This window comes from Equus asinus, chromosome 16, assembly GCF_041296235.1.
Source record: "Equus asinus isolate D_3611 breed Donkey chromosome 16, EquAss-T2T_v2, whole genome shotgun sequence".
Classification (NCBI taxonomy): Eukaryota; Metazoa; Chordata; class Mammalia; order Perissodactyla; family Equidae; genus Equus; species Equus asinus.
Window position 1 is genome coordinate 46,691,966 of NC_091805.1, and position 22,704 is coordinate 46,714,669.

Consider the following 22,704-nt stretch of genomic DNA (forward strand, 5'->3'; position numbering starts at 1 on the left):
TTATAGATGAGAAAATGGGAAGCCAGAGGAGTTAAGTGAATTGCACAAGTTCTCATATTTATATTGTTCGCAAGGTAGAATTCAGTATAATATTAGTTAACATACTCGGTCTTTTTCTAGGATGCATTAATTTGATATCATCAACAGCTAAGAGATAAATTATGACCATAACCTTTACAGGTTTATGTAGATATAATTAATATACAAGATGTATTTATAATAGTAATATCTTATTTTGAAATGTTATCCTGTCTGGCACAGAGGAGGTACTCAAAAAATGTTTAATAATTGAATCTGTGAATCTGTGCTAAGATATTGTTGCTAAATTGCATCAATTTTAGTTGCTAGATGAATTCTGACTAAAAGAATATTTTACATTGTAAACTAATATATTTTACAAGATTGGAAAAAAGTGAAGATCAATTGAAAATACTTACTGCGGAGCTTCAGAAGAAATCAAGTGAATTGGGTAAGACTTTGAGAATAACATGTTCATGATAATATAAGCCAATTATAAAAAACATAAACCCTGTTTCATAATAAAATATAGTTTCTCCTCTGTCGTTTACCAATAGTGATTATTTGATAATTTTTATTGGATTTTTCAAAGATAGAAAATTTAAATCTTAAGAAAGACTATTCAGTATTATTATGCAGTTCATAGCTATCTAGAACTGTAAGGAGCCTAAGAGATATTTGTAGTCTGTTTTCCTTATTTTAGGATTCAGAAGCCTTAATAATTCTTAGGGGAAAGTGTCTGTTATATTTTAATTGAATTTTGAAATTTCATTGATTAGTCGTGTTGGATTACGAACAACTTATAGGAAAATGCAATCCTTTTTTACCATATGGTGTTGTTAATATTGAACAATTTTTATGGCCAAAAGAGAGAGAAGTTCTGGGGTTATTTTGTGAATTTATGACCATTTAGTTAGCCAATTCTATTAACTCTATGCTTTATATTTACAAATGTGTAGAATTATAAAGATATAAAAACATTTTTTCTAATTAGTTTTTATAAATTAAAATAATTCATGAATTGATGGGTGTTTCTTTAGAATATCTCCATCATATTCTGTAAGCTTTATTATTAGCTTTGAATACTTGTATAATTAAAATAATTGTAAGTAATATTGTCTTGTTAGGATATTTGGTTGAACTTATAAACCCTATTTATGCTTTCCTTTTGCAATTCTTAATTTTCCACTATAAACTAGAGTGACCTTTGAGTATCCAAAATTGTCCTATCCCATGGTAAATAATTTTATTTTTTAATATTATTTTAGATCAGAATGGTTGTAAATGCATTTTTCATCCAATTTTTAAATCTTCCTTTAGAGCATAGCATACCATTTTAAATCACTGCATATATCTACTTTCTTTGAATTGTTCAATTGAATGTTGTAGGCTAAAGGAATAATTTTAGTCATTAAAATATCTTCAATGGAAATTTATTTATAACAATTCAGTCTCATATTGAAATTAAGTGGCTATTACTGTCATATTAAAAAATTAAATGCATAATGTGATTTTTCTCCTAGTAGAGCAATTTATTATGAGAAGTTTGGATAAGAAATTCTAGAACTTTTGGGGCTGGCCCCATGGCTGAATGGTTAAGTTTACCCGCTTCACTTTGGCGGCCCTGGGTTTCACTGGTTTGGATCCCAGGCACAGACGTGGCACCGCTCATCAGGCCATGCTGAGGCGGTGTCCCACATAGCACAACCAGAGGCACTAACAACTAAAAAAAATATACAACTACGTACTTGGGGACTTCGGGGAGAAGACGAAGGAAAAAAAAAAAGAAGATTAGCAATGGATGTTAGCTCAGGTGCCAATCTTTAATTAAAAAAAAACAAGAAAAGAAGTTCTGGAACTTTGAAACAGTTCTGTGTTTTTTTCTCAGCATTATCTTAAGTGCTGTGAGAACATATACAAGAAATAAAATACTGCGCTCTTAAGAAATCTCTAATTATTGTGGGAGAAGGGTTGAACACAAAAACCATTAGAGCAGTGTCTCAAAATAGGGAGTGAGCAAGAATTCTATTAGAATTAGGGAAGGAAATATTAGAACTTCTATTTCTATTTATTTTTTATGCTTTTCATATATTTTATAATGAATAATATAATACACAAATTTCTATTTTGCAAATTTGTATAGACTATAAATGTTTTTGCATTTTATACATATTTATATATTTTGATTTCTTGTTGGTGGAGATGTGTTAATGCTGATAACAAGAGGAAACCGAAGGTATCAGTGTGGACTGCAGCATTGGAAAAGGCTTTATAGAAGAGGGTAGATTTTAAAAGTAGACTTTAAGCTATAGAGAGACTTTGGATAGTTGTAGAGAATGATGGAGTGTGGAAAGCATTATGTGTAAGAGAGGAGCATTAACAATGATATATGTACTCAACATTAGTGTATTTCCTTCTTCAGCTAATAGTGTGATTCTCCAAACCAAAAATTTTGGAGGATATTCTATACTCTTCTTTCTCCTTTATGTTTCACTTCTAATTAGTTATCCAATGCTGTTGTTTCTAACTCTTAATATCTAGCTCATAAAATCTAACTAATTTAAGAGTTTCTAACTCTTATATATCTTTTGAATCTTTCACTTTTTCTTCATCTCCACAGACCTAGAGCAGATCAAGTCCTCATTTCCTCTTTCCTAGTTTTTAGAGTTTCAAGCACTTTCTCTTAGCCTAGCAGAGGAGGCATGTGAGTAACATAATGGAACACGAATTGTATTTGTCAGATTAAGCATCAAACTCTGCTACAGATTACCCTACTTTGTCCTTGCTTTTGTTCATCCCTTGTATTTACTAGGCTTCTATTTGCTTTGCCTTTCTTTCCTAAGCTTCTGTCTTACTGCATTAGCCCTCATTCTTACTGCTTTGTTTCCTGGCTACACTTTGTATTCTTCCTTGTTGATATTTTCTTAGGCTTACATCTTGTGTAGAGTATTCCTGCATTTGCCTCCATTGTTTGAATCATTGACTCATCCTAAGACGACTTTTTTCTGTGTACTCCTCAGATACAGCCTGCTCTACCCTTTGTATCTTGGCATTAGATCTGGACCAGACATCTCTGACCAGAACTAATTGCCATAGCTTGAGAATCATTCTTTTTGTTTCCAGTCTTGTCTACCTTTTGTTCATTCTCTGCACTGATGCTAGAGTGTTCCTTTAAACATACAAATCTGACTATTCTGTGTTGCAAATGGAAGAGCCATCTCATTGCCTAAGTTCAAACCTTTAAATATCAGCTGTCTTTTCATTGCTACTTAAAGAGTGAGGTAGTGCATACCATGTAAGTTAAAGCCAACTGTAACTACAAAATCTTTGTCAAATAATTTTTTCTCAGTTTCTTTACTTTGTTTCTTCATATGTCTTCCATCTTCAATTCAGTCTAATGTTGCTCTAAACAGGTTTTTTCCTGTGGTCATTTTTCCATATCTGTACCCATGTTTGCTTTCACTCTTGTTACGTAACAGATTCTCCCTCTAGTGTTTTCTATTGCTTCTTCTTTGATTACTAGATAATATAATAATTATTGAATTTAGGCCTAGATGTTTATTCCTCATTTATCTTTGGATATATAGTTAGGAACGTAACGGACATGGTCTTTGGGGAGACATAAAAAGCATCACAAATAAATATTTAATTACAAATTGGGATAAGTGCTATGAAGGAAATGAAAATGACACAATATTAGAAAATAATAGGGCCTAATTTAGATTTTGTGATCAGAGATGGCTTTCAGCTGAGACCTAAAAAGTAAGTGACATTTGATTAGGTAAAGCATGTGAGTTGGGGGAAGCTTTTCACTCAGAAGGCAAAGTATGTAAGAAATGCCCTGAGGTGTGAAGAAGCTCCTAATACAAGTGAGTGAATGAAGGCTTTTGTGATTGAGTGTAAGAAGTGATAAGGAAAGGGGAATGAAATGAATATGAGGTGATAAGGACCAAACAGGGCCAAGGAAGGGAATTTTGATTTTATTCTAACAATGAAGGAAAACCATTGAAAGATTTGAAGTAGAGGAATGACATGATCTGGTTTATGTTTTTAAAGATCACTGTAATTTCTATATGGAAGATAAATTTGGTGGTGGGTGGGAAATGCTGGTACTGAGGAAAGAGTAGAAGAGGGGAAATCAGATCAGAGGCTATTTGAATGGTACAGGTATGAGAGAATATCTCTTAAAAATGGAATCATATCACGCTTCTGCTAGCATTTGGTGAACCCATTATTTGAGGACATTTCGTCTGTCTGCAGCTCTGAAATTTTTCCTTCTCTTATTTCTTTTCTTCTAGTGTTATTTTTCTCTCTCTCTGTAAGTCCTGATCAGTGGATTTTGGAAATTCTATATCTATCTTTCGTGTTTTTAAATTTTTCTTTTATACTTTCTACCTTTTGATTATTTTTCTGGGAAATTCGGGGAAAAATGCTTTTTGGCTTCCCCCTGCAAAATCCATGTTTAGTTATGTTTATTTTGCTGTTTTAAAGATCTTAGTTGTCAAATTTTAAATTTCCAAAAACTCTAGGTAATTTATTTCATGGATATAGTATCCTGTTGGAACATACCCAGCAAAATATCTGCTTCCGTTTGCTCTATTAATTCTTTCTCCTTGGGTTTTATTTTAGCTCTTCTCTTAATTGAATTTGGTGCCTGTCTCTCATGGTTTTGCTTTTCTTCATAATTGTTGATTCTTGATTACTCATCTAAGTATGTGAGAATCCATCTTCACACTTATATATGTTATAATCTGATTCTTCTGATTGTGGGGGAGGGATGGGAGGTGCTGTAAGGAAGGTAGACTTGGTAGTTTGTCTTTTGGGTATAGGGAATGTTTATTTTGCTTAGAGATCATAAGCTGTTTGGGGCACTGCTGTGTCTCTGTGTCTCTTTGGCTCCAATTTCCAGAATCCTTGATTTAACTTGAGGTGGCCTGTGTGGTGAGGAGGTGTGGTCATCTGGCCTAGTTGTTCCACATGGCCTTTATTGAATTAATGTGGGTCCCCCCCATGGCCCCCCGCAAGGATTCCTCAGCTTTTTGGTTTGTTAATGGTAGTCTGTCTGGTTTTGTTAATGTTGTTCTCTCTCTCTCTCTCTATGTATGTATGTGTGTATATATATATATATATATATATTTTTTTTTTTTTTCTTCTTATGTCTTGTAAAAAATTTATGGGATTAGGGATGAGAGAGATTGTGGAGACCTGTTCACTCCACTATCTTTAACAAATCTTTGAGTTTAAAAAAATTAAGTTTTTACCTAAACTGAAATTTTTTTGTTAAATAAGCTTTGCATGTGATAGGTTTTTCTTTTAGACTCTATGTTGGAGTTTCATATTTTGCTGATTTTTTCTTTAAGACCGTGGGCAATTATTACAAGTTTTTGTTTGTTTTTAATGTACAGAGTGGGAAATTTTCAGTAAATGTATTATATCTCCTATAATTTAAAACTCTTAACAGTGAGGAAGGACAATGTTACAGATATAATAAAGTTTTAGGTGACAGCTAGACATCATTTGGAAACTTTGATATAGGCAGTTTAAAAATGTAAGACAGGAGAAAAAAGTGGGAGGTTTGGGCTGGAAAGATTTTAAAATTCGTTAGCCTAATGTTGAATTCATGGAGGTATAGAAAGAAAAGCATTGTAAAACGTTATTATTTAGGGTGACAAGAAGGAAGGGTGTCAGCAAAGAAAACAGAATTCAGAGTGAGAGAAGAAACAGGAAATTCGAATAATGCAAGCCCTTGAAAATCAAAGGGAGAAAAGTAGTGAGTGGTTAATAGTATCAAATGCCGGAAAGCTCCACAATGATGATGACTGAGAATTGCACCACAAAATGGTTATTGGTGATCTTTGAGATTGTAATTTTATTAATGTCATGGAGATAGGCATTAATTTTCCATGAGGTTAAGAAAGAAATGTGTAGGTAACAAACCAGAATTTTTCTGTAAAACAAAGTAAGAAATTTGGCAGCAGTATGAAAGGGCAGAAATGTCAATCAGATATGTTTGTTTCGTATTCAAATAGCTATTTAGATGGGATGGGGGAAATTAAAGATTGCTCTACAGAGAGTCAAATGTATATTGGTAATAATAGCAACTAAAGCTTCAGAGGCAGTGGAAACTTTGAGATCCAGATTACAGTAATCAGTTAGCTTGAGAAAAGTGGATCACTTCTCATTTTAAGTTTGGAGTGAAGATTAAGAGGCCAAAGTTTAGATAGTGATTAGTTGAAGGTAAAGGCATATACTGAGTGGCCTCATTCCAAAAATATTTTATATAGATTTTTTGTTTATTTTGTTTAATGGACTTTGGGCTCATTTGGTCATGGAATTAACTTTATAGAAACATTACTATTAATATTTAACCATTATTATTTTTGCATGGCTCTGATGCAGTGTCGGTGAGCCGAGGAGTCGAAAGAAAGATTTCTTAGACTCTCAAGATCTGGCAGTAGTGCTCTTTTATTTAGAGAATAGTATAGAATAGCATGGGGACAGGACCCATGGGCAGTCAGAGCTTCTGCTGCCACTGCTTCTGCTGCCCCCGCTGGCATGGGGACAGAGCCCATGGGCAGGCAGAGCCACTGCTGCCCCTACTGGCATGGGGACAGGACCCATGGGCAGGCAGAGCTGGTGTGTGGGGACAGGACCCACGGGCAGTCAGAGCTCCTGCTGCTGCCCCGAGTTGAGGGTTAGGGCTAAATTTAAGGCATGGGTATGTGAGTCATCTCTTTACAAGACAAAGGAAAAAAAGTTAAAATGGTACCAGTGCCGGTAGGGTCCGGCCATTGGGCGGTCCCACAGCTTTTAGATAAGAATCAAACCGGATTGAGTAAATGGCAGAAGTCACCGCTCAAATATTATCTTCAACTAAAGACAAAGGAGGATTTTGGGGTGGGGGGTCAGTTACATGAGGTTGCCAGACAGTAAACAACTTAAGTTCTTGCCTTCCCCATTAAGAGTTTCCAGAGATAAGGCCATCCCCCCTTCCTCCTGGCGCAGAGAGGGAGGCATGGAGATTTTCTTCACAAATGCAATTGTCTCTGATCAAAGGGCAAGCAAATTCCGCTCCTCGGAGCCTGATTCTCATCTGCAGTTTTAAAATTAACCAGCCTAAAAATCCTCATCATAAACTGTTTTAAAATTAAGCAGCCTAAAAATCCTCATCAGCTCCATTTGGACTTCCTCTATCCTTTACGGTGCTCTAGTTGCATTAACCCATCTCTTTTGGTTTTTCCCTTTCAAATGGTATCATCTTATTTTTTGTTTCTCCTTTCCTGTTCTTTTAGTCCAGCTTTTAACACTTTTGTATTCTTTTGCTTACTTTAGAAGAGATGACTAAACTTGAAAATAACAAAGAAGTAGAAGTTGAAGAATTGAAAAAAATCTTGGTAAGTATGTAGTTTCTCTTATTTATATATAGCAATTACTTTTAGAAATAATATTGAATCCACTGACTTAGACTCTCACACTAGAGATGTTCTTTTGCTAGTTTTTCCAAGTAAAATATAAAAAATTACATTTGGTTTTTTTAGTAAAGCCACTTTCTTATCTATACCAATTTTTTTACATCTTGATAATTGTCTTGTTGAAATTGTTTATATTATTTGAACGTATGTTGACAGTGCATTTAAGTAGGATCAAATATGCATGTTATGTAGCTGATTGTAAATTTGGTGTGCCTTTGATACCTTTGAGGTACAAAGCTGCAATTTTGAGAAGGATATGTAAGATATATATTCAGTACTTATGTTTAGTGTTGGTATAGAATCATGTTTAATGAATTTTTTAGGATAAGTCTTCATTATATTTTAGTTGATTATAGTGTGTAGAGCATGGGTTGGCAAACTTTTTTGTAGGACTAGATAGTAAATATTTTAGGTTTTGTGGGCTATATGCAAAATGTTAATTCTCTCCTGCTGCTCCCCTCTCCCTCCTTGTCCTCCTCCTTCTCTCTTCCTTTATTCTTAACAACATCGTAAAAATGTAAGAACCGTTCTTAGGTCAAGGGCCTACAGAAAGAGACTGCAGGCTGAGTTTTGTCTCGGCGCAGACTGTGGTTTGCCACCTCTTGCTATAGAAGACAATATTGTTGATGATTACAGATATTTGATTTTGAGTTTAACCTATCACATCTCTACCTGATTTTGCAATTCCTAATTCTTCTGTCTGTTGGGAAACATTAATTCTAAATGCTTATCCTTTCTCCATTGAATTGCTTTTGCACAAACTCTTGTAAATAATAATAATGTTTATATTGCTTTCATATTTGATAGTACATAGTTGTGCTTCAAGTATCAACTTAAATATCAATTCTTTAGGAAACCTCTCTTGATACTCCTAGCTAGTTTTGGACTCTATATGGCTTGTTCCCATAGCACCCTGAACTTTTTCTTTATAGCTCTTAACACAAATGAAATTAATTTATTTTCGGTATAATTGTTTAAAGCTTTATTCACCCTTTAGACTCCCCCTTACTTAGTACAGTAGACGGCACATAGTAGGTACCTAGTAATTAAATAGTAGAATGAGTATATGCTCCAATAAGGGCTAGGAACCTATGTCCTGTTTATCCTGTAACCCCAGTACTTAGCACAGTGCCTAACACTTTATAAGCACTTTATAAATATTGTTGAATAAATAAATACTGAAGCATTGTTTTTACTATAAAGATTCACTCCTACATGGGCAGGGATTGGTTTAGGGTTTTGTTATATTTGCACAGCAACAGAACATAATTAATATCTTGGTCCTTAGAATCACAATGCTTCAATTGGTATCCAGCCCTTTTCTTCTTGGCCGTATGACCTAGGGCAATTTACCTAAACTCTTGATGCTTTAGTTTTTCCATCTATGAAATGGGGGAAATAATTGTACATATCTCCTAGAGTGATTGTGAGGGATAAATAAGATAATACATTTACTCACTTAGCAAACATTTGTTGAGCTCCTGTTATGCTATACTCTGGAGATACAGTGGGGAGCAAATGGATGCATATCCTGCGTTCATGGAATTAAGTCATGAAATAATCACACTTAAAATACAAGCAGTCATTCAAAGGTAATATTACAGTGGTGACAAGGGCAATAAAAGTTTAGTTCACAGTGCTAAGAGACCTATAATAAAGGAATTTGCACTAATAGAAAGGTCAGGAGAGGCTTTTTTTAAAAAAAGTAAAGATTGAACTAAAATCCGGAGAAGGAAAGGAATAGCTTACAGGTAGAGGAAATATGTACAAAGGTCCTTAGATGGGAAGGAGTATGGAGAGCACAATGGAGTGAAAGAAAGAGTGTAGTGCAAAATGAGGCTAGAGAGTTTGATAGTAGGAGCCTGGCAATTCATGGCCTTTTAAATCATATCAAGAGAATTTTGTATTTATCTTAAGAGGAATGGGGAGTTCTAAAGAATTTCAGCAGGGAGTAACTTGGTCAGATTTGCATTTTTTAAAAGCTCATTTGGCTTGCAGTATGGTAAACAACATATTAAGATAGATGTTAAGAGTAGATAGACAATCACAGTGGCCAGAGGAGAGATGATTGTAGCTTGGACTGGGAGGTCATGGTAGTAGTGAGAAACAGTGAATGGTTTTGAAAGATATTTAAGATTTAAATACTTTGGAATGGTGTAGGGTGATGTTACCATTTGTTGAAAAGACTCTCTGTTTTCCATTGAGTTGCTTCTGCACATTTATAAAAAATCAATTGGCCATGTTTGTGTGGGTCTGTTTCTGTTTACTTGATCTGTCTATCCATTCACCAATGTATCAGTGTCTTGATTACTGTAACTTTATAGTAAATCTTAGATTTTCAAGTAGTGTGTAGTAGTGTAATTCCTCCAGCTTTATTATTCTTTTTAAAAATTGTTTTAGCTATTCTAGTTCCTTTACTTTTCCATATAAATTTTAGAATCAGTTTGTCTATATCTAAGAAACTCCTACTAGAATTTTGATCAGAATTGTGTGAAATCTATAGGTCAAGTTGGGTTGAACTGATATCATTACTATATTGTCTTCTAATATATGAACACAGTATTTATCTACATTTATATAGATCTTCCTTGATTTTTTTTTTTTAAAGATTTTATTTTTTCCTTTTTCTCCCCAAAGCCCCCCGGTACATAGTTGTGTATTCTTCGTTGTGGGTCCTTCTAGTTGTGGCATGTGGGACGCTGCCTCAGCGTGGTTTGATGAGCAGTGCCATGTCCACGCCCAGGATTCGAACTAACGAAACACTGGGCCGCCTGCAGCGGAGCGCACGAACTTAACCACTCGGCCACGGGGCCAGCCCCGATCTTCCTTGATTCTTTCATTAGCATTTTGTAGTTTTCAGACTGCAGATCCTGTATATATTATATTTATACCAAAATATTTCTTTTCTTGAAGGCATTTTAAATAATATTTAAAATATTTTTCCACTTGTATGTTGCTTGTTGATGGGAATATGATTGCTTTATGCACTGTCCTCGTATCCTGCAGTCTTGCTAAATTCACTTATTGGTTCCAGGAATTTTTTACAAATTCTTTGTAATTTTCCATGTAGATAATCATGTTGTCTGCAAATAGGAAGAGTTATATTTCTTTTTTTCTTGTCTAACTGTACTAGCTCAGAATTCCAGTATGATGTTTAGTAGGAGTGGTGAATGTGTACATATTTGATGTCCTGATCTTAAGGGGAAAACATTGTGTTTCACTATTAAGGATGGTATTAGTTACAGGTTTTTTGTAGAAATTCCTTTCTATTCCTAGTTTGTTGAGAGTTTTTATTATGATTCTATTTTGAATTTTGTCAAATGCTTTTTCTGTGTCAGTTGATGTCATCATGTTATTTTTCTTCTTTAGACTGTTAATATGGTGTATTATATTGATTGATTTTCATGTATTGAACCAGCCTTGCATTCCTGGGATAAATCCCACTTGGTGTGGTCTGTTATTCTTTTTTTATATTGTTGAATTTGTTTGTTAATATTTTGTTGAGAATTTTTGTTTTTGCATTCATGAGAGCTTATTGGTCTATTTTCTTGGATTGTTTTTATCTGGTTTTGGAATCAGGCTAATTCTGGCTTCATAAAATGAGTTGGGAAGCATTTCTTTCATTTCTATTTTCTGGAAGAGACAGTGTAGAATTAGTGTTATTTCTTTTTTAAATGTTTGGTGGAATTCGCCAGTGAAATCATCTGGACCTAAAGATTCCTTTTTGGCAAGATTTTTAACTATGAATTTAATTTCTTTCGTTGTTATAGAACTATTTAGGTTACTTGTTTTATCTTGGGTGATTTTGGTAGATTGTTGTTTTCAAGGAATTAATCCATTTCATTGAAGTTTTCAACTTTCTGTGCATAGAGTTGTTTGTAGCATTCCCTGTTATCCTTTAAATGTCTATGGAGTTTGTAGTGTTACCTTTACTTTCATTACTAGTATTGGTGATTTGTGTTTCTTTACTAATTTTTTTGATCTTTTCAAATAATCTGCTTTTTGTTTCATTAATTTTCTCTATTGTTTTTCTGTTTTTCAATTTCATTGATTTCTGCTCTTATCTTTCTTTGGGTTTATTTTTCTCTTTTTCTAGGTTCTTGAGGTGGAAACTTAGATTGTTGTTTTGAGACCTTTTCTAATATAAGCATTTTAATGCTCTCAATTTCCTCTAATCACTTGTTTGGCTGCATCCTCCAAATTTTGATATGTTGTATTTTCATTTTCACTTAGCTTAAAATATTTTCTAATTTCCCTTGAGATTTCCTCTTTAACCCTGGGGTTATTTAGAAGTCTGTTATTTTATTTCCATGTATTTGGAGATTTTTCTCTTATTTTTTTTTATTCATTTCTATTTTAATTTCATTATGGTTAGAAAATATACTTTCTTTTGTTATTTAAATTTGTTAAGGTTTGTTTTAGAAATCCAGATATGGTATATCTTAGTGAATATTTCATGTGCTCTTGAAAAGAATGTGTACACTACTATTTTTAGGTAGAGTGTCCTATACATGTTAATTAGATCAAGTTGGTTGTTGGTGGTGTGAAAATCTTCTATGTTTTTGATATTTTTTTGTTCAGTTCTATTATTTACTGAGAGAGGTGTATTAAAATCTCCTACTTGGAGTTTGTCATTGTCTGTTTCTGTCTAATTCTGTCAATGTTTGGTTCATGTATGTTGAATTTCTGTTATAAGCCTCACATTAACATTTATATCTTCCTGATAAACTGAACTCTTTGATCATTATTAAATGCCTCTCTTTATCTCTATTAAAACTCTTTTATCTTGAAGTCTGTTTTAACTGATATTATTATAGCCACTCCAGTTATATGTTTATTGTTTGCATTGTATATCTTTCAAACTATCTTAGTCTTTACCTTTGTTGATATTTATACATATCTGTTTATTTCCTGTATATAATTGGGTCTTCCTATGCAGTATTGCTAGAGTTACCTTTTAAAATCATAAATATGATCATGTTATATTGCTGTATCAAAACTTTCAATAGCTCCACATTGCCTTCAGATAAAATTCAAACTTTTTAACTACAATTGGTAGTTTTTATAGTTATAGGACCTCTTATTAGTAAGGTAAGCCTTTAGTAAAATTGTTGTGATCTCATGCTTGAGTAAACAGATTAAAGTTGAGTTCATAAATATGTGTTCTGCTGGATAACAGGAGGATTTAATAGAATTAAGCACCCATAACTAGTGAGTTAATGGTTGTATTACTTTGTTTTGCTCAGTTTCTAGAGCTATGCTGTCCAATATGGTAGCCACTAGCCAAATGTGGCATTTAAATTTAAATTAATTAAGATAAATCTAAAAGTCAGTTGCTCAGCTGCAATAGCTATGTTTGAAGTGCTCAATAGCCACCATATTGGGTAGCACAGAAAATGTTCCTATTATTGCAGAAGGTTCTGTTGTACAGGACTTGTCCAGAGCAAAGGTTGACAAAATTTTTATATAAAGAGCCAGTAGTAAATTTTCAGGCTTTGTGGGTCATATGGTCTCTGTTGTAGCTGTTTATCTTTGCTGTTATAGGGCAAAACAGGCATAGCAATACATAAAACAAATAGATTGGCTACATTACAGTAAAGCTTTATTAAAAATAGGCAGTGGCTGGATTTGGCCTGTGGGCTATAGTTTGCTGAACTTTGGTGTTTAGAACATTTAATTTAAATCTTGACACCTTATTTAAAATGGTGTATTGACAAAGTGAGCTTATCCTGAGGAAACTTAAAACCATTTCATAGAAAGAATGATAAGAAGAGTTAGAGATTTTAGAACAGTTAAAAATTGGAGTGATTAGAACTCTCTTCAAATATTTGTCAGCTATCATGTGAAAGAGAAATTGGACTTCTGTATGATTAAGGAAGGCAAAACAATGACCACTGCATATACGTTACAGGGAAGCACATTTTAGAATAAAATTGTGAGTGATTAATAAGTGCTAATACATTGGAGTGATTTGTGCGCAAGGTAAGTTTTGAATTCAATGACCTGTATGATATTTTTAAATAAAAATATTCCAGGGCTCTGTCCAATAAATCCTCTGTCATCATATTGAGTTTTGAAATTTACTTAATAATGACTTGTTTTCTCTTTTTAAAAAAATTTAGCCAAAGAGAAACTCGTTCTCTCTACAACTCTATTTGTTAATGTTCTTAAATAGGCAGAAAACCAAAAGGTTTTAGATGAAAAGAAACAATTTGAGAAGATTGCTGAAGAATTAAAAGGAACAAAACAAGAACTAACTGGTCTTCTCCAAACCAGAGAGGTTTGTTTAAAAAGGATATCTTTTTCTTTCAAATATTTTCTTAGTAGAGTACCGATTTACGAAATAGATTATGGTGCGGCTATTAGCTTTGTGAAAAGTTTCTTCACAAAATTCCTTTTAAAAGTATGTGTTCCTGCTACACTTAATATGCTAATGATTGATTTAAAACGCATCTAGAGAACCTCCATATTATAACATGGGAGAGAAAGGTCAACATTTAAGATACCAATAATATACATGATGCTGTGGTCCATAACAATTATGCTTCTTGATGTCTTGAGTATTTCTTAATTGATACATTTAAATCTTAACCTTTATTAAGTTCTTAGTTTATGATAATTTTTGTAGTGCTTATGTTACAATTTTAGAATATGTCCTTTATTTAAAAAAAGTGTATTTTCTGTTCATAACAGCATTACATTGTAACTGTCTTTCTGTAATAGTAAGAATAACTTTGCTTTTAAGATACTATCTGATTTCATTAATTGATATATTTCTTAACAATATAACATTTTAATTGAAATCAATTAGTTGGTAGAGTAAAATTGATAAAAATATTTTATAATATGTATGTAAATATAATTTTGCGGGTTAAGCTTCAGAATGTTGAGATGGAATTTACTCATGTTTCATTTGTTGTTGTTCATTGTGTTAAAATTATTATGGTTATGGCATTAAATCTACTTCAAAAAATTTGACATATTTTTACTAAATTTTTGCCAAGTATGACTTGATTACATAGAGTAACCATATTTTTTTGTGAGAAAATTGTAAAAACATTTTCTGTGATTATGCACATTTATTTTCCAGAAAAAAGTACATGATTTGGAAATAGAATTAACTGCTATTGCGACAAGTGAACAACATTATTCAAAACAGGTTAAAGAGCTGAAAGTTGAGCTTGAAAATGAAAAGTATGTTTTGTATCTATAAATAGCTTATGTATTCAGTTCCTAAGCTTTCTGGTAGTTCATGATAAATTAGTAAATTATCTTTCAATATTTATTTGAATGGGCTTAAAGTTGTGATTTATTCCTAATTAAAGATCAAAATAATTTATCGGTTTCATTGTTAAGGGAAGTACATATTGTTGATGTAGAAAGAGTACATCACAAAGTTGAGAACTGCTTTAGAAGGCCAATATATTACTTTTCTTGGAGGTATTAAATTCTTCATAAAAATAATCATTTACTGTTCTAACTAGTTATTTTGGTTGTTTTGCTGAATTATTTCATAGGTTTGTCTTGATGAAATGACAAAATACGAATCCATTTTTTACCTTGTCCAACTAAAATATTTGACTGAATAATTCCCTACTCAGTAAGTTTAATTTTGAGAGAAAGTGGGAGGAAGTAATTATTGTCTTATTACTCAGAAGTAAACTCAAGTAGTCAATCTAGTGGTGAGCATGATTTTTCCTTTTTGGTTGTTTCTCAGCTCTAGGTAAAAATGAGAAGCAGTTATCTCAGCATCTTGTCTTTTTCCCTTTCAGCTCCTATTCCCTGCTTCTGGTACCATAAGGGCTCTGGGTAAAATTAATCTATTAACCAAAAATCCATATTAATGAATGGACTGATAAGTTACTTATGCTTTAGTATAAATTTTTGTTATCCTTGGTATATTTGCTTTTTTTAACCTTTCATTTTTTAATGAAGACCATTGTCTACTCTTTGATGAATTTCCAGTATCCGTAAGTAGAAGGAGATAATAGGTGCTTCTGAAATCATTCCATAGAGCCACATAAGCCCTTTCCTTTGTTTAAAATTGATTCTGGCTGCAATAAATGACAGCAGTAATCCCTGTCCCAGTAGAGCATTTGAGACCTTGTAAGAGCAGTTTAAGTGTTGTGCACAAAAACTAAACCTAGTTTGATTTATTTTAATTAAAAGGAGTTCATACCTCAAGTACTACTTTAATCAAGTCATCAGAAGTTTGAAACAGTTTCTGAGAGACAGTCTACTAGAGAGAAACAATTATATGGAGAAAAAATATACCTTCAAAATTTGTGGAAAAGTATGGGGGGAATGATGTGTGGGGAATATGCAAGGAAATATATGACATCTTGAAAAAATTATTATAGAAAAATTTCAAACAGGTACAAAGTGGAGGAAGTACTGTAATGAATCAGCATGTACCTATTACCCAGCCTTAAAAATTATTAACTAATGGCCAATCTTATTTCATTTATACCCCCAGCCCTTCTTTCGTTTCTGCTGAGATTATTTTGGATTAAATTCCACATCGTACAATTTCATATGTAAACATTTGGTATGACATGTTTTTTAAAAAATAGGCTTAAGAATACTGAACTAACTGCAAGCTGCAATAGGCTTTCATTGGAGAACAAAGAACTAGCACAAGAAACAAGTGATATGGCTCAAGAACTCAAGAAACATCAAGAAGATATTAATGTGAGTTGAAAAAGAAGGTGCCAGTGACTTAGTTTTCTCAACTGTAAAATTAGGGGCTTAGAGTAGATGACTTCTAAAGATTCAGATTTAAAAAGTCTGATTATCTTAGAGCTGATACTTTGTTTTAGATGAAAACATGCACATTGTTCTTAGATGGTGATAAGGGGCAACAGAATATAGAGACTACCCATTGATAACAATAATCTAACTTTAAGCATCAAGATTTTTATAAAGTATTTATTTTTCAAGTATTTATTAAGTAAATAACATAAGACAATGTGGAAGATACAATGATGAATAAAATATCATCCTTCCTCTTTAGGACCTTATGACTCAATAGAAAAAATAAATGCTTGAATAACTTAAAGAAAATAGTATGTCATATGTGTTGTTTTTGGTACAAAGTCTTATCAGAGTTCACAAGAATCACTTCTTCCTTGGTGGAAGAGAAGACTTGAGAGAGAATATAGCATTGATTTTGGCCTTAAACTTTGAATAATTATGAGTTCAGTAGGTAACAATGAGTGGAAAAGCATTCCTTGAAGCCGCAATAATATGAACAAAGATGCAAGGGTCAAAGTATTACTGGGAAACAGCAAATAATACTTGTTTTATTAGCTGCTATATAGGGATTGTTAGGGGAATAATTAAAAGCTGGAAAATTAGTTTGGAACTATGCAAGTTAAATAGCCCATTCTCTTTCTTTATATATAACTAAATGAATTTTATGCTGACAAATAAAGATCTTAAATATTAGTCTCAATTTTGTTTTTGTTGAAACAATTAATATGAACGACATTGATTATTTCTTTAGGATAGCAAAAAGCAAGAAGAAAGGATGTTGAAACAAATAGAAAATCTGGAAGAAAGAGAAACACAATTAAGGCAAGACTAATGAGTTGGCGTTTTTGTCTGGCAAAAGATATTAGTATTTCTTTTCTTTTAGCTTGTATTTAATTTAGATTAAACTTTTGTTGAATATAGTAGAAAGTAAGAAATTAGAGTTAAATTAGTGTGTTGGAATCCTTAAAATTGTTATAATGTCTTTTTTATTCTTAGTGTTGAAATAGTGAGATCACACAGAAATTAATTTTAAAGCCCCATAAACTTTTTAACATTTAATATTTATTTAACAAAGTACACCAATCATATGCCAGAAAATTTAGAAGAGTAATTAAAAAAATTGTGTTTTTTATTTATTTTTAGTTTTTTTTGAGGAAGATCAGCCCTGAACTTACACCTGCTGCCAATCCTCCTCTTTTTGCTGAGGAAGACTGGCCCTGAGCTAACATTCATGCCCATCTTCCTCTACTTTATGTGTGGGACGCATGCCACAGCATGGCTTGCCAAGCTGTGCCACGTCCGCACCCGGGATCCGAACTGGTGAAGCCTGGGCTGCCAAAGCGGAATGTGCAAACCTAACCGCTGCGCCACCGGCCCAGGCCCTCCCAAATTATGTTATTTTGAACATTATCCATGTTTCTAGGTGTTTTCTCAATCTATTTTAATGGCTGTATACCAGTCAAGTGAATATAACATTATTTATTTCAATTCTTTTTATTTTTGGATATTTACATTTTCCAGTTTTTCACTCTCATAGATAATACTGTAGTAAACATCTTGGCACATACAGTTTTTTCCCTTATTTTGAATTTGATTGGATAAATTTCAAGCAGTAGATTTATTGTCACATTCAGGAATAATTATTTCAATGACTTTTGATAGTCAAATGGTTTCTAATTCATTATATTGGTTGCAAACCATGCAATATTGTGTGAAAATGCTGATTCCAAAATGTTTTAATTGGTTTTGGGTAATATGAATTCATTTGATAATATAACAGATAAAAACAACTCGTTCTTATGATTTGTAATTTTCATTTTTTGGGTGAGCTTTGGAATTTTTCATGTTTGCTTGCTAGGATTTTTTCTTTCTGAAGTTACTTATACTGGTTGCCCACTAATATTTTGAGGTCTTGATTGTTTTCTTATTGATTTATTTAAGCTTTAAAAAATATGTAAATCCTTTATTTTGTTTTATTTGCAGCACATATTTTCCCCAACTTGTATTCCTTTCACTTTGTGTAATTTTTTTGTCATACAGAAGTTTTTTGATTTTGTGTTAAATCTAATTGCCTTTCCTTTTGTAATTTTTCCCATTGCTTTTATACTTAGAAATCTTTTGCCTGCCTGAAATCAAATATTAATCTTTAGTTTTTAAAAAAATTGACATATTGATATTTATCTTTCTCTTTTTCAAATAATAAAAATGTTTCAAGGTATCAATTTACTTTTTTCTTTCTTCCTTTTTTTTTTCATGAGGAAGATTGGCCCTGAGCTAACATCTGTTGGCAATCTTTGTCTTTTTTTGCTTGAAGAAGATTGTCGCTGAGCTAACGTCTGTGCCAGTCTTCCTCTATTTTGTATGTGGGACACCACCACATCATGGCTTGATGAGTGGTGTGTAGGTTCATGCACAAGATCCAAACTAGCGAACCCTGGGCTGCTGAAGTGGAGCACACGGACTTAACCACTATGCCACCAGGCCAGCCCAATACCAATTAAAATCCTAATACTCAGTTAAATAGTAAATATCCTGGATTCAGTTTTTGCAGGGAATATTATTCCACATGATTGAACACTGTTCCATGCATACAGGTTAGACCCAGCAACATATTAGTGGTAATAAGAAAGACAAGAATTAAAAATAGCTTCAAATATCCATCTGAGGGGGCCGGCCCGGTGGCGCAGCGGTTAAGTTCACACGTTCAGCTTCTCGGCGGCCCGGGGTTCGCTGGTTCGGATCCCGGGTGCGGACATGGCACTGCTTAGCAGCCATGCTGTGGTAGGCGTCCCACGTATAAACTAGAGGAAGATGGGCACAGATGTTAGCTCAGAGCCAGGCTTCCTCAGCAAAAAGAGGAGGACTGGCAGTAGTTAGCTGAGGGCTAATCTTCCTCCAAAAAAAAAAAAAAAAAAATCCATCTGAGACAAAGCACCATTGTTCTCATGTGCAACAGGCAGATGTTAAGTTTAAAAAATTTTGAAAGGATAATACATGCATATGGTGCAAAATTCAAAGAGACAAAGGAGCACATGGTGAAAGAAAACTATTTTTCTTGACCTTTGTCTTCCTGCTGTCCAGCACTGCACCCCAGAGGTATCACTGTTTCTTGTGTATGTTTCCAGAGATACAATATACATATATAAGGATATATGTGTATGCAAATATCTCAGTTGTGTAGTTCTTCATTAAAATCACTTGAATTTAAGTTCCTAATTTATTTGTATAAAATTGACTATGTCTTAGAATGATGACTATTTTATGACTAAAGAACGGTATAGTGAAATCTTGACTTAAATAAGAAATTAGTGTTTCTTTTTAGGAGTTTTTCTAATGGAAAAATGACTATAAGAATCCACATAATTAATTTCAAAATAAATGTATAAATTAAATATAAGAGTAGAAGTGTGCCTGTGGGTATCAAGGCTTGAAAAATTACCAAACAAAATTAAAAGATTAATCAACAAAAAAGTAATAGTCAACCATTTTAGAAATCCTGGAAAAGGAATAAAATGAAAATAGAAAGTTTATTACAATGTCACTCTCCCATTTCCTTTAAGGAATGAACTGGAATCTGTGAGAGAAGAACTAAAACAGAAAGGAGATGAAGTTAAATATAAATTGGACAAGAGTGAAGAAAATGTATGTTATATTTAATGATCAATTGTATCACAAAATTTCAAATCATAAAAGCAACACCATGTGTCTAAAAAAAAGAAGTGTGCTATTGAATTACTAGTGATATAGGGACTGTTGTACGCTGTTGATTTAAAAATATAGGCAAAGCTGGGTTGTTTTGCATATGTGGTTTATATCTAGAAGGAAATCGTGGCATAATTCTAAATTTCTTTCATAAGTGATCCATGTTTAATGTCGATTTACATTTTTAGGCTAAATAAAAGGCTCATGCTTTAGTAATACAGAATATACTGGTAAATTGATTAATAAGTTTGTATTGTGCTTTGGTGGGTATGATTTCAACAAGTTGAGATAAGAAGATTTTTAGGGAAGAATGTCACAAAAGTGGAATAGTATAAGTTACGTGACATGACTATAGTATATAACATAACATAGTCTGGGGAAAATTCTGCCAAAATGGAAAGATCAAGCTGGATTGTTGAAGGTCTTGACTATGATTTTTCATTCATTCAACAAATATTATTGACTACCTACTATGTATCAGGTACTGTTCTAGGTGCTGAGTTTGGATTTCATTTGTTTTCTGGACAATGGTGATCCAATTAAGGTTTTTTATTAGGGAACTGACATTTTTAATCTTTAAGAATGAAATGGGGAGAGGTGAAAGGCACTGAAATCAGTTGGAAGGCAGTCTTGAAAGCTCTGAAAAACATCTTGGAGACGAGATCCGGCGTGTTCAGGGTGATATGGCCGTAGGTGGATTGTAATTAGTCTTTGGGTGGTAAACATGTTGTAATCTACACGGAAATTGAAATATATAATGACATGCACCTGTAATTTATATAATGTTATAAATCACTGTTACCACAATAAAAAAAGAATTAAAAAAAATCTTGAAGAGGGCTGTGGCCTAGTTTAGTTCACTTACTTATTCCTAAACCAATCATTGTAGTTAGGGGATAGGGTAATCTAGCCCAGCCTGATCTGGGTGACCACTCTTGGAGACAGATCAGCCTCCATCAAACTGCATGAACTTAGCAGGATTACTGTGGAATTTACAATAAAGAAGTCTTTTTTAGGAAAGAATGGTGGCAAAATTAAAAACATAGGTCCTCTATAGAAGTGTTATTAGAGCCCATAGAAGAGGCATCTAATTCAAACTTGAGTTAGGACAAGCATCCTGAAAGAGGTGGTCTTCAGTTTGAAACCTTAGATTAATAGGAATTAGTGTAAGGCAGAGGAGTGGACATGACGTATGAGAAAGCCTGAAAGTATGAGAGGGCCTGTCATTTTTAAGCAACTATAAGAAGTTCATTTTGGCTATAAGGTAGCGTTTAAGACAGTGGTGATACTGGAGAGAGTAGGGAAAGATGAAAGAGGGGAGATGAGGATGGGGAAATGAGGATGGGAGGAGGTGAAGGTAAATCATTTAAGGTCTCATAGCTATATTTGGGAGTTTGAAGTTATTGAAGAGTTTTGATATGAAAAGTGTCATAATCCTATTTACACTTTAGAAAGTTGTAAGACTATTGGAATAGTCAAAGGATGAGATGAATGAATATTTTTAAGGGCTTACAATGGACCAGAAATATTGTAGGTTCGTTATATATGTTATTTAACCAGAAGTCATATTATTGCTCATTTTATGAATTAGGAAATTGGGACTCCAAAGGGTAAAAAATTTTGAAAGGCTACATGACAAGTAATAGAGCTGGCCTTCTAACATTCTTTAGACTATGCTACATTTTTTACTCTCAAGAAGCTAGTTTTTTCTTTGTTTTATGTTTACTAAATTCAACCAGAAAAAACTGAATTTAATCTCCTAACTTGTATGTAATTCCGTACTTTAAAATTTGTGTCAGAGGCTGCTGCAAAACACTAGTTTTGTTTGTGATAGGGAAAAACATGAATTTGATGTTTAATGTAAAATAAAAATCCTCTACTAAGAATTCAAATTTATTTTACCAATGTAGAAAATGTTAGTGATGAGTTAAGGGAAAAAACCTGAAATGCAAGACAAGTTGTTAGCATACTAAAGCTTTCCAAGGTTGGATTTCAGTTTACCTCTTGAAACAGTTTCCCAGAAAGAATCCAAGTTACAAATATTTCTCAGCTACTTTGCCTGACACTGAAATTTGTTACACTCTTCTTTTCCCCATCCACTACCTTATCTCAGACATTTATTGTTTCATACATACTTTAGCTGACCCTAAAATTACTCATCTTTAAAATGGAGAAAATAATCCCTGTTCTTTGTATATCATTGGGTTATTACAAGGTTCAGATTAATAAATGTGTGAAATATGTATTTAAGATATTGTAAACATTTATATACAAGACAGTTTTTAAAAATTCAAGATAAACTGGGAAGGCTGATAAAATATTGCAAAGTGATACTGGGCTAAGATAAGAATGATGAACATTAGCATAAAAACATTAGCAATTTATTTTAGAAAAAGGATACTGAAACTGGGAGAACTGATAACTATTTTTGTGGAAATATAAGACAACTTTATAATTTCTGGAAGATACTCATAGAAGAAAGAAATTCTGTTAACATTTTTAATCTGATGTCAAATAATATTTTTTAGGCTCGAAGCATTGAATGTGAAGTTTTAAAAAAAGACAAACAAATGAAGATATTGGAAAACAAGGTATTATCAAATTGCAAAAAAATGTTTGTGAATAGAGACTTTGTACAATATACGTATGACTAAATTCTTTAGGGCCAGCCTTTACTCTGTCCTGTACAAAGAAATCTCAATTCACCTTTGAAGGCTTTGAGGAATAATGTCGGATTTTTACTGCAAGTTTCTTTGAA

The 22,704-nt window shown here is 33.0% G+C and overlaps 1 protein-coding gene across 3 annotated transcripts in view; it reads left to right on the plus strand.

Annotated features, from left to right (window-relative positions):
* The window catches only part of SYCP1 (synaptonemal complex protein 1), a 130,044-nt gene that overhangs the window by 50,668 nt on the left and 56,672 nt on the right, over positions 1 to 22,704 (plus strand). For all 3 annotated transcript variants that reach the window (XM_044749361.2, XM_044749363.2, XM_070487115.1), the window contains 8 exons: positions 402 to 469; positions 7,351 to 7,412; positions 13,666 to 13,770; positions 14,581 to 14,684; positions 16,064 to 16,181; positions 16,996 to 17,066; positions 19,805 to 19,886; positions 22,475 to 22,537. In XM_044749361.2, coding sequence (XP_044605296.1) covers positions 402 to 469; positions 7,351 to 7,412; positions 13,666 to 13,770; positions 14,581 to 14,684; positions 16,064 to 16,181; positions 16,996 to 17,066; positions 19,805 to 19,886; positions 22,475 to 22,537 — 673 coding nt within the window. The remainder of the gene's footprint in view (positions 1 to 401; positions 470 to 7,350; positions 7,413 to 13,665; positions 13,771 to 14,580; positions 14,685 to 16,063; positions 16,182 to 16,995; positions 17,067 to 19,804; positions 19,887 to 22,474; positions 22,538 to 22,704) is intronic.